The 12,975-nt window shown below is 36.1% G+C and overlaps 1 protein-coding gene across 2 annotated transcripts in view; it reads left to right on the top strand.

Annotated features, from left to right (window-relative positions):
- LOC128993383 (transcription factor GATA-4-like) overlaps nt 1-12,975 on the top strand; it is an 80,561-nt gene that overhangs the window by 46,186 nt on the left and 21,400 nt on the right. For both annotated transcript variants that reach the window (XM_054417255.1, XM_054417256.1), the window contains exons 4-5: nt 7,094-7,215; nt 8,289-8,567. In XM_054417255.1, coding sequence (XP_054273230.1) covers nt 7,094-7,215; nt 8,289-8,567 — 401 coding nt within the window. The remainder of the gene's footprint in view (nt 1-7,093; nt 7,216-8,288; nt 8,568-12,975) is intronic.

Genomic DNA, 12,975 nt, shown 5'->3' on the forward strand with positions numbered 1-12,975 from the left:
GGACACAGTTTGATCAAATTTGCTTTTTTAAATTTACAGTATTCTATAGTATTACACATCTACCATAGCCAAAATGTTCTACCATTTTACCTAAACAATAGAGAAAAATAAATTATCAATTCGCAAAATATCACAAATTATTCATGAAATGAAAAACATATACATAAACAATCCTACTTTGACAGTTCTCATTGCGAATCACAGTTTTTTGTTGCTGCTTAGTTCAAATTAGCTGCTTCATAAATGCAAAAAAATATAGTGCTGCACCCTGTTGGTAAATATTATAACTTTTTAATGCTTTTCCATATCATAGAACCAACTTTTTTAGTTGAAACAGCTGACTAAATTCTTTAATTCCCTTTAAATATGAATACTCATAAGGTTAACATGGGGAATTACAGAGCCACTGGGGCGGAGCCCGAAAGGATTTTTGAGATAAGAATATGCCTATATGTTAATCGGGAATGTAAGCTATCATCATGCCAAATTTCAGCCCAATCCGTCCAGTGGTTTATGCGTGATTGAACTTCAAACAAACAAACAAACAAACAAACAAACACACAAACTTTCACATTTATAATATTAGTAAGATTGTAATTATGGAATGTTAAACATATTATATAGCTTTTGTAGCGGATAAATTAAATATGTTACTATGCAGAGTGATCAGTAATTTGATATTTGAATATTTAAAGTTTGAATCCGGCACAAAGGACCAAAATTTTGAATTTTTAGGGTCAAAACGAATTTTGTTTAATATTTTTCTAAGTGTATAGATTAAATATGGCACTAAGTTGTTAAATTATTAAGTCATTTCCTATCTAAATTCGCATTTTAGAAGTATTCAGCTGTTAATTAAAATGGGTTGGTTACTAGCGATATAATATTTTTTAGTGATCCGTTTAGTTCAGTGCATTGTGTTTTTCGTTCTTTTTTTCTAATAGATTTTGTATTATAATATATTATTGGACATGTTTCCGTTTAGGGAACTAACCTAATTATTTAATGAACACAGCTTTAGTAGAAATTGTTTCAACAGTAGCCTAAAATAACTAAACTATGAGACATACTTTTCCATGCAACTGCAAAAGTAAATTTAAAATAACACAGAAGTTTAACTTTATAACTTTATTGGAAGTTTTCCTATTACACTATTTTTAGTTACGTAATTATTTCAGCCACACATCTTCATTAGGCGAGGTGAAGGCTGAAAACTGCTTAGTCCAGGCTGACTTTGTTGACGACAGTCAGAGTAGCAAGACAATGTGTTAAGATGAATCAGCATTTACTAAAATAAGCTTCCTTAACTGTCTGTTGAATCATGTAAGAACATCATCTGATATCATTGTGATTTTGACAATTTTTTATGATTAAGAGCACCAACACTAGATTCTTAAAGTATTTCTCTCTATTAAACGATTTTTCTTAACTTAGAGGTACAGTATCACAATTTTAGGTACTGGTCTTTTATTCAAACAGTTATGTATATAGCTTACCTTACGGCGATTTGTTGTAAATTCAACGTGTTATTGTAAGCTTACGGTATTTGGAAGGCAGTATTGCAGTATTTCATTCAAAATGGGATATTTAAAGTTTTTTAGGGCATCCCCAAAAAACTTCGTCGATGTTTATTATCAAGTATAATGTTTTTAAGACGTCATTGCAAACATTTTTTAAAACTGTTTCGGAAACACCTTCAATCTACCGTAATATTTTGATAAAAAAAATAGCCCCAACTATCACAATGAAAACTGCCAGAATCACAGTAAGCCCCGAGCATTGAATGGTTCCCAAACATGATGGCCGGCCTTTGTGTCTGCGATGGAGGAGGGGGGGCTTATTATATCAACTGGCGGCCCCCAATTTAGGCGCACAATGGGCAATAAGCGAGTGTTATTAGCCCCCCTCCGGAGCTATAAAAGATGGCCGACGCTGTCAGTTGTGTATACACTTCCATCTTGTAGTAGCTTTTTAAATTCATACTATTTTAATATAAACACTCTAATTGATTGTTTGTACTTTTACGGTAAACTATTTGTCTAGGAACAAATTGGTCTCGATTAGCGCCTCATATCACAACCATCAACAACAAACCATTAGACAATGATACGAGACGTACAGTATCTAAATGGAATTTGTTTTCATTCGAAAATAAAATACCGTGTTAACAGTTTTTCCTCAATTATCATGAATAATTTAGATTTTTCCTCGATTTAAGCAACATAGCGTCAAATTTTACTTATATTTATTACACACTATGCAGATTTATTAAATCACTAGAAACAAACTGTTATTCTGAATTTGAGTGGGTTTTTTGGAATTGTGAAGAGGAAAATATATTTCAAGATACAAAATAAAGGATTACGATGTTTAATTTTGTCTAGGAAGTTTGGAAAGAATTTGAGATAACCTAAATTACTAACTTTTGTTAGCACGTAGAAATTCCTTAAGTAGTTCTTATTCTCCTTCAGCACAAGTCGGATAAAAAGGTAAAAGTCCTTCCTAGATAATAAGAGGTTGGGTTATCCATGATTTAATTAAAATCTGGTTGGTTAAACGGATTTTCCAGAGGTATAAAGGTGGTTTTAACCTGCTTCTAAGTTACCCGACCTAAGCAACAGTGTGGTTGTAGTCCAGTTAAGATGAAGGAACATGTTTCAATGTTATCATTTATTCAACAAACACCACACTTCCATACGTCAATTGCTTAATTACTCATACACTTGGCTTGACTCACAGCACACAAAGCCCTGTATGACTGTCCCACGTGCTCTCTCTGTTTTATCAAAATCGCAAACAATCAACATTAGATAAGTAATACGTGCCGCCTCGCCGTGACCCGTGCAAGGTCGCCGTGCAACCTTCACTACACGCGTGCCGAACGTGCGGCAGCGGCGTGCGGCGTGCCGCGTAGTGTACAGTGGCGTCCATCCGTCTCGGAGGACCAACTTTTCGCGAGTGTCAATGTAACGTGCTTACCTAGGTTTGTTAACTGGTTTAGGTGTATGTTTTAGTCATTTGAGTAGGGTTCGTTCATTTTGGGGTATGGATTTTAGGGGGTTCTGGGGACAACGTTCGGGGGGTTGGGGGGGGGGTCAATTTAAGTGCTTGGGAGTTTTAAGGTTTTTAGGTCACGAGTTTGTAGTCTAAAAACAGGTTATATAGTCTGTACAATGGAACCTGTTTCCTGAATCAGGACTACCTGGAGACTGGCCAATGGTTTAAGGCCCGGGTCAGTCCCAGGTAGACAAAGGGTCATGATACAGGTTCCATCATACACTATGGGGTTTCGTTGAAATAATTCATTACCATATGGTTGGATGTTGATTTCCAATGTGTAATGCTGTCTCGATACAGTATTCATTAATTTTCATAATTTATGGCTAACAATTCCTTTCGGTCCAAAAAAAATTACTAAAACAAGAAAAGCGATCACAAGTTTTACAACGTTTGATAATCGTGTTGGTGGTTAATAATTTACCTTGTAGTCGTTATCAAGTATCAAATTTACGGTAGAAAAACGATTGAAAATCACGTTGAAAATTATTTTTCATTACCCTACGTGCAATATCATTCATTCACTGTAAGAACTACACGATTTTGAATTCGCACTTGTAAACTGCGCCGATATTATTCCCAGTTTCAATAACATTTTCCGCACCCACACATCTTTACGACTCTCCGCCAGTTCTGGAGCGGTAACCCCAGCAATAACATCATCAAACCCCAGGTCGCATCTAGAGTCAACATCCTCCACATCTCTGCTGGGCACGTACGTCTCCTCGCTGGTTTATTAGGTCCGCGATCGCTACAGCTGTGTAGCCGCGGAGGATTGTTTTCCCGATGACTTTCAGCTAATGGAGTTGTTGACCTTTTGCGAATATACCCGGAAACCCGCCAAAATATTAACTGGATTTTCGTGGTCTTTGTCTGTTTTTGATCGTTCAATTTTTTTAAAAATTTATTTTTAAAATAGTTTTTTTAGTTTTAAATTAGTTTTTTTAGAAATACTGCAGAAGCGTATTTCGTAACAGTCTAAACTTGTGTGTCTTTGTCTTTTCGTAATTATTTATTGATTATTTTTTAAGTTTAATCTGGATTATTATCATCCTTCGTACAGTTGCAATCGGTAGGGGTTTTATAATGATTTTCGGTGAAATAGGTAATTAAAATTGCTAAATCTTCAATTATTTGAGAATACGTAAATTCCTGATGATGACACCGCCGAAACCAAATTATCTAAAAAGTCTAGATTCTATTGTCTTCCATTCATGATGTTGTGAGGTCTTCCTTGGTAAAATTGTAATCGTTCGGTATTTGATCATGGTTCTCGACCAAAATAGGTAATATAAATAATATTATTGTGTTCAGGCATTTGACTTCGGGATAGCCATCAAGGCAGAGTTAATCGACACAGTCTATAGTATTGATTGATAGATTTCAATTAAGTTTTTTTTCTAGACTGTAATAGTGCAGATGATTCTCGCTGATATTTAAGCATTCTTAGTTTTAAAAGTTTGAAAATGTATGCTTACTAAGTCGGATTAATGCGAGGAAAAAAATTACGTAGAAAGAAACGGAGTCCACCAATGGGCGTTTAAAAATAGCTTCATGCTAACAAATTTAGTGAAATTACAAGAAATAATTAATTAGGGTAAAAACATTATATATTTACCGGACGAAAACATACACCAGAATCGTCTTGATGTGTAAGGATGATTAATTTATCAGGGGTTTTAGCATTAAAGTTTTAGTGTCGTAGGATTCATGTTTTCGTTTTTCAGGGTTTCCACGTCGAAATTCTCCGACATAACATCTTCTATTAGTATGTTTATATTTTAAACTTGAACTTTTTAATTGGTCACTCTTTTATTTCGAACTGGTAAATCTGATGTTCAATACCCTGCTACTTCCTGTCTTGATAAGGGCGAGTCACTGATAATGTTAAAGCCTTGTAGATTTCTCAGGACCTACAGTTATCCTTCTGACTTCACCATCTATAACATCAGAGGTAATTTTCATAAAATACTTCTACATTATAAAAATATTCTTGAAAGAAGCAAAAATATAACGTAACAGTCTAAACTTTTGTGTCTTTGTCTTTTCGTAATTATTTATAGATTATTTTTCAATTTTAATCTGGATTATTATTCTCATCCTACAATTGCAATCAGTAGGGTTTTTATAATGATTTTCGGTAAAATAGGTAATTAAAATCGCTAAATATTCAATTATTTGAGAATACGTACTATTCGTGATGATTTACCGCCGAAACCAAATGATCCAAAAAGTCTATTTCGATTCACAATTGTGAGATCTTCCTCGGTAAAATTACAATCATCCGGTATTTTATCATGGTTATAGACGAAATAGATAATATAAATATTATTGTATTCAGGACTTTGACTTCGGGATATCCATCAAGGCAGATTTAATCGACACAGTCTATAGTATTGATTGATAGATTTAAATTAAGTTTTTTTCTAGACTTCAATAGTGCAGATGATTCTCGTTGATATTTAAGCATTCTTAGTTTTAAATGTTTGACAATTTATAATGACTTAAGTTGGGATTAATGCGAAAAGAATACAAACAAATAATCAAAAAAACGCCCTCTAGATGAAGTAGACCGAAACGGACGTCCGCAAATGGGAGTTTAAAAATAGCTTCATGTGTTAACAAATTTAGTGAAATTACAAGAAATAATTGGTAATGGTAAAAACATTTTATATTTACCGGAGGAAAAACATACGCCAAAATCGTCTTGAATTGTAAGGATGATTACTGTATTAGGGGTTTTAGCATTAAAGTTTTAGTGTCGTAGGATTCATGTTTTCGTTTTTCAGGGTTACGTCCAAATTCACCGACATAACATCTTCTATTAGTATGTTTATATTTTAAACTTGAACTTTTTAATTTGTCACTATTTTATTTCGAACTGGTAAATCAGATGTTCAATGCCCTGCTACTTCCTGTCTTGATAAGGGCGAGTCACTGATAATGTTAAAGCCTTGTAGATTTCTCAGGACCTACAGTTATCCTTCTGACTTCACCATCTATAACATCAGAGGTAATTTTCATAAAATACTTCTACATTATCAAAATATTCTTGAAATTTAAATGCACAACATATTTAATTTGAATAGTTGGAATTTGATTTATTTATTAATAACAAGTTTACTTTACATTCTTTTGATTAAATCTATCTATAGTCGATAAAATATTTGTTTGTAGTGGGACTAGATTATATTAATTTCAATTAGCATTATAATTGTCCATGCAATCTGCAATTAGTCTTCTTGTGATTTTGTTACTTCTACATCCATAATTTTTTAATAGGTTTATGAGTGTATTTTTATGGTTTCTAGTTTTCGATCTTGATTTTAGGCAGTAATAATTTTACTAAGAGATCCTAAGAAACAAAGCGAAAGTAATTGATTAAGTGAACAATTAATTTTACTAGTTATTGGTATTTCTAGTCAAAAGATTTGCTGGACTTCTACAATTATTGTATTTTTCATTACATTAACATAATAAATAGATGGACCAATAACATTATTGTACGGTGTTTTTAAAGATGATTATTGCGGGGTGATCGTAACTTAAGGTTAGGTTTTCTCTAAATTAGCTAATTTAATAACTAAGTTAATTTAGATAACCTAACCTAACATTGCATGGACAGAAGTTCTCACACCCCCAATTCATCTTGCGATAGCGATTATATTCCAATTAAAACTATACAAAACCCTCTTTGGTGAACTGAACAAGGATCGACTGCGACCGATAGTCCATTTCCCTGTTCAAAGATCTATAATCGATTTTGTATTATATTGTTGGTTTTTACCGCGATTTACATGTTCCATCTTTTGAAATTACCGCGATTTCTACGTCTTATCGTTAATACATCGTTGTAAATTGATAGTTTTGACCACGACTTCTATGTCTCATCATTGACATTGTTGTACATTGTTAGTTTTTACAGTGATTTCCATGTTCTATCGTTGATTTTGTTGTATATTGTTAGTTTTGATCGACTTGTTTTATTTTCTACCGTTAACTTTGTTGTATATTGTTAGTTTCGTCTTTGTTCCAGCGGAATGTACCCTTGCAGCAGCGCTGGCTACAGCAACCCCTCACTACAGTTGCAGTCTTCCTCGTACTTCCAGGGTTCGAGTCCTTCCAGCCCGCAGACTATGTGGAATCCTCAGCAACCTGGTGAGTCTAAAAGTAATTTATAAGTAGAATTTAACGTGTCTAAGGCGACTCTTTAACAATAGGCAATAGAAATGTGTGACTAGTACCGAATTTCATAACTGTTGCATATAGCCTATTCCTGCAGATTTCCAGAAAGGCACCGGACAGTATTTTTTATGCAGATTTTTAACTTTGAAGGCCGTAAGCTTTTCGGTTCCTTTAAGATACAAAAATAGGAGGTGAAAACGCTACTGTGTAAACTTACAGGCTTGTAGATTTATTGGCATGTACACGTAGTTTAGACGTATTGACGTATAGTTTAGACGTACATACGTGTAGAGAAGTAGAAGCAAGAGCCACAGCAGTAGCAGGTACTTGCACTAGGCACTGTTTGTTAATGGGCTTAACAAATGACGCTTTAATGGCGTGTGTGCGCTCACGTTCTTCCACACTCCACCGCCTTAAAAACTCACAACTCGACACAACGGTGCACGGAGTGCCACAAGGCTCTCTGCTTGGACCGATGTTGTTTGCAGAATATTACATGTTCTATTACTGAAAACTGTAACACCTCCTTATGTTATCTTCTAAAAGAAGAATTATTCGGATGTCCAAATGACATATCTTCTAATCTAATTTCGGACGGATTCATTTAAATACGAATATTGTTTAGTCCATCGTAAATTAAGGCAGAGTTTCGATCGCATTCTCAATACCTTTGCAAGATTCCTTTGACATGGTACAATTAGTGATTTATCAATTTATCAAGGTGAAATAAGTATTAGACAAACATACACCTGATGTTGGTCAACTATTGTATTCCATAAAACGAATGATATTACTAAAATCTGTCCTGAGAAAATGACGATGATATTAACAAACTTTACATAAAATAACAGAAACCTACTTGCAGAGGGTAAACGTCAAAAGTAGTGGCTCTTCTTGAATAATCTCGGAACATCTGGTTAAAACTTTCGCAAATGAAAGATTCTTGGATCAGTTTTCGAAATGTTCCCGACCTAACCTTATCTTTGAGGCACATCCTTCAAGCAATACCTACTGACCCCTGACATAAGGTGTTTTCTCTATTCCAGGAGCAGAGGAGTATTCTCCTCCGGCCAAGTACCCTCCCAACTCCGCCGCGTCGTCCTCCCTGCCTGCCTTCAAGACGCATAGGTACACTCCCTACGGTATAACAGGACGTCCCACGACCTCCTACCCGGCCCGCACCCCTGCCTACCTGACCAGTGCCCCCAGCGAGTCCTGGACCCCTCAGTACAGCGGATCTCCTGATGGTCAATATGGAAGCAGCGCACCTTCTCGTCCTACATTGCCCCCTCATGGCTTCAGTGCTGCTTCCCAGCTCAGTGCGAGTAAGTAGTTTATTCTTATTTATTACATAGTTAATTAATTTTTTTCCACCTTTACATCCTACGCTAGCCCAGAACAGTCTTCACACAATGGATTTATCTTTCACATGGATAATGGGTGGATATCAATTTTTTAGCGGTATTTAAACCAGGGACTTCAGGGGTCAACTCCCTAAAGCTAGAGTGGATCGCACGAAAATTGTAACAAAATTGTCATAAGAATTTAATATAATATAGAAATTTGGCAACATTGGATAACCTTTCATCAGATTTTCATGCTGTCCACCCTGGTATTCATGCATGCATGACTTCTCTGCAGTCTGTGTTGATGAAACGTATGATATTTTCTTGTTTCTGTGTATTTCAAGGTTGTCTGAATATGTCAAGAGTTTGGAGTGTTGAGAAATTTTGTAGGTGCAACGTTCTAGGCTTTGGTTTAGATTCATTCCTGTTAAATGCTTTACAAACGTAGGCTAATGCCTTTTTGATAGAATTTTAGCATTTCAAATAACCAAGAGTGCATATTTGTGCATGGTCCTCAATTTAGGAAAGAGAGAAGAAATTGTCAAATATTGAACTATGACCTCATTTATACGTGTGATCTTTGATTGGAAATTAAACAACATTTGGGTCTTTTTACTTGACATTCTTGCGAAATACCTCACTTCTCCGCTATTCCACCCCCTAGCCGAGTGGTCAGACTACACGCCGACACCTGCGACGCATAAACGTCCCCGTGGCTGCTATATAGCTATCATGCGCTCGTAACTGTCTAGAAGGAATCCGTGGTCACCCTCCCCCTCGGAAACCTACCCTGGATTTATGAGTTTGTTTAGGCTCGGCCCTCACTCATTTTTGATATCGCCTTGTTTGTAACCTTTTTACAACCCCTGATGGCCTATTTGTTGCTCTGCACGTGGCAATGTTGGCTAAACATGAGAACTCTCAAGGGTAAATCGAAAGTAAACCCTAAAATTGTAAAAACTTGTACAGGAGTTTTAACTGATAATATCGTTATTTCCGTTCAAAGTGATCTAACTACAGTACTACGTATCGTAAAATCCAAACGGTTTATAATTTTACACGAAAATTATGACCTTATGCTCAAAATAAACTTACGCATGTTAATGATGTGAAATAAGCACATACAAACACTGATTCGTGACATAACCGTGAACTCACCCGACGTAAAAGTTTGGAAGATTGTATCGCAAATCATGTAATTAATTTATTTCTCACCTTCACTTCCACACAGGCTCTAGTCTGGCACCGTTTTACACATCACTTCAGTCTAAAACTAGAAAGGTTTCGGTATTGTCTCTTGGATAAATCTCTCTTTGGATCATTGGTGATTGGTGGGATTTTAACTCAGTACCTCGAGATCCGAAGTACCCCGCTACCACTAGACTTGCTCTTTCCCCTTCAACCATTTTGAGGTACGACACTAGTCAGCACTTTATGTCAATGGACGATAAAAAGAAGGAACATTTTGCAACAACGATTTGTTACAAGTTCTGGTGGAATCGTCATCCTTGACATGTAGGGAACGGTCGCAAGGGTGGTTATTCAAGGGTGGTTGAGGGTGAAAGTGGTTTTGAAGGTGAAGGTGAAGTTGAAGGTGTCACCGGAAGGCAGTAAAGGTGAATGACCTCAGATGATGGAGAACCTGTCAACAGCTTAATGTCTTATTGACGCACCTGAGGACAACCACCTCCGGGACAGCCGCCACAACGCCCTCCTTTGTACCTAAAAAGGGATAAAATCCCGGTGGCTACATCCCTGTCTGGGGAGGTTCCTGTCTTAAGAGGTCCATTGAAAATAGATACGGAATTCCAATGTCCACTTTCTTCCCTAAAAAGGGGTAGAATTTTGGTGACAATGTTCCTATTTGAGATTAAAAAGTTTTAGAGGTGTGTTTGAAAGAAAAGGTTAGGTAGTCATAATTTCTTTGTCCAGAGAATAACGTTGAGGTATCTATCACTATCTAACGGGATATTTATGTCATTGTAGGGATTTGACGGGATAAAAACGTAGTGTAAAAAGTTGAAAAGTTAGGGATGCCAAAGTTTTATAACCTTTGTAAAACACTGAGAAAATCAATTTTATTCTAGTATATACTATGAGATAAATAACATAAAATATGGAACATTGTAATGGATTTTTATTGAACACTCTTCATTTAACTTTCGAAAACTTAAATTACGCCTGGAAAATATTAAGTAATCGTAGTAAAATTAGTACATAGTTTGTTTTAATAGAAGCTTTTAGAAAATTATTTTTTCAATATTATATTGTGATAAGAGAAAATTTTTTAGATACGTAACGTAGCCTATTCGCATTTTAAAACGGAATATAATCCTGAATTCATTGTGCAGTAGATTAAAATAAGATAACAAATTTACCCTTACAAACTTTATTGTTAACTAGCTGTACCCGCGGACTTTGCCCCGTTTACCTTCATATGTGAGCTCGTTCGCATGGCTCAATCACGTCCTGGTTGAAGTTCGTTCGCTACGCTCACTCACCTTTAGGTTGGAGCTCGTTCGATGCGCTCACACGTCCTGGTAGAATTAAATTTATGTATTTTCGTTCGCTACGCTCACTCACCTTTACGGTTGGAGCTCGTTCGCTGCGCTCACTTGCCTTCAGGTTAACTCGTTTCTTTACGCTAACTCGCCTCCGGGTTGAAGTTCGTTCGCTACGCTCACTCACTTTTGGTTTAAAATTAGCTGTTGTAAAATATAAAAAAAATAATAGTGCTGCACTCTGTTGGTAATACTTGTTACTTTAATGCTATTGAACATCATAGAACAGAACCAACTTGTTTAATTGAAACAGCTGTTAAGATTCATTAATTCCATTTAAATATGAGTACTCATTAGGTTAACATGGGAAACTTCAGAGCCACTGGGGCGGCGTGTCGTAACACTTCGGCCCAAGTAACACTTCGGCCCAGTAACATTTCGGCCCGAAACCCTCAGATGTGGCCTACGGTCCAACTCTCTACCTGCCCACTAGTAACACTTCGTCCCAACAAAATATTTGACAGGTTAGGTTAGGTTAGGTTAAGTTAAGTTAAGTTAAGTTAGGTTAGGTTAGGTTAGGTTAGGTAAGATTCCACCGATTCTCCGTCATGTGAGGTCAGAGGATGCAAGGGGTGACGGTTGGACGACATTCCACCAGAGGGTGGTTGCAAAGTATACAGGTCATGTACCTCTTACTACCTGAACTGCGTTCCTCAACCCTTGTCAATTTTTCTTCGGGCCGAAATGTTACTCCATTAGCTTATTTAATCATCTGTAAAAGCGAGTGGGACGAAGTGATACTGTTTTTCTAAGAAATTTGAGTTTGGCCGAAATGTTACTGGGCCGAAGTGTTACTACATCTGGGGCGGAGCCCGAGAGTCCGATCAGAATAAAAACCACTTAGTTTTCCTATTTAATGCCTAAAGAATCAGTGTACCAAATTTCAGCCTCCTAGGTAAGTGGGAAGTGGGAGAATTAGTGATGAGTGAGTGAGTGAGTCAGTCAGTCAGTCAGTCAGTCAGTCAGTCAGTGAGGGCTTTGCCTTTTATATATATAGATAATTCCAGGAATAGTACGTATTCCCTTGTCCGTACTAACTTAGTTAACTATTATTTCGAAACATCGTTGTTAGTTCATATACGTTTTGACAAGGAACACATCTACATTGCCCATCTAATTAATAACGATTTTGTAAATTCTAAAATATATCAATCAGAGAAAATCTTCACAAAATCTTCGCCATCAGCAAACCCATAGTAAACAGACTTCGAAGTTGTTTTAACCTAAGACCCGAAAATAGTTAGGATAGTTTCAGAACCCGCCTACCAATTAGAAGAGCTATCGCTTTGCCCGCCAAAATATTGTTGACGTTTGGTATGATATGTCGCCGCCCTCGAGGCTTTATGGTGTCACAACCCCTATAACATCTGACACCTCCGAGAGAGATTGGAACACAGGGCCGGGCACATGGCCCTTACTTTTTGTACGGTCGCCTTTATGGCCAATTTGGCCTTAACCTGCCATTAGCAGTAATGTGGAAGGGTTAAGCGCTCATAACTCTTTTCAATTTTTTTAGAGAAAATATTCCATAAGAAATTAAAATGTGTACAAAAAAATGTATTTTGTTTAAGCTTACTTACTAGAACTAGAAGTTCAAATTGAAGTATAAAATACTTATTTCTTGATTTAAAAACCAAATAAATAATTTCTTGTTTACTTTTTCATACAGGGTTGAGTAAAAATTTAATAGATGTAATTTATTATTTTTTTATCATTTTATTGTTAAATATATCATTATTATGCTATGGCTACACTGCATAATAAAAGCTGCTGTAACCTAAAATCGATAGCTAATATAAGCTTGTTAATTAATACATTTGTTTTAA

Source organism: Macrosteles quadrilineatus, unplaced genomic scaffold (assembly GCF_028750875.1).
Source record: "Macrosteles quadrilineatus isolate MER2022 unplaced genomic scaffold, UCM_ALF_1.0 Scaffold_4__1_contigs__length_99947679, whole genome shotgun sequence".
NCBI classification, from domain to species: Eukaryota; Metazoa; Arthropoda; class Insecta; order Hemiptera; family Cicadellidae; genus Macrosteles; species Macrosteles quadrilineatus.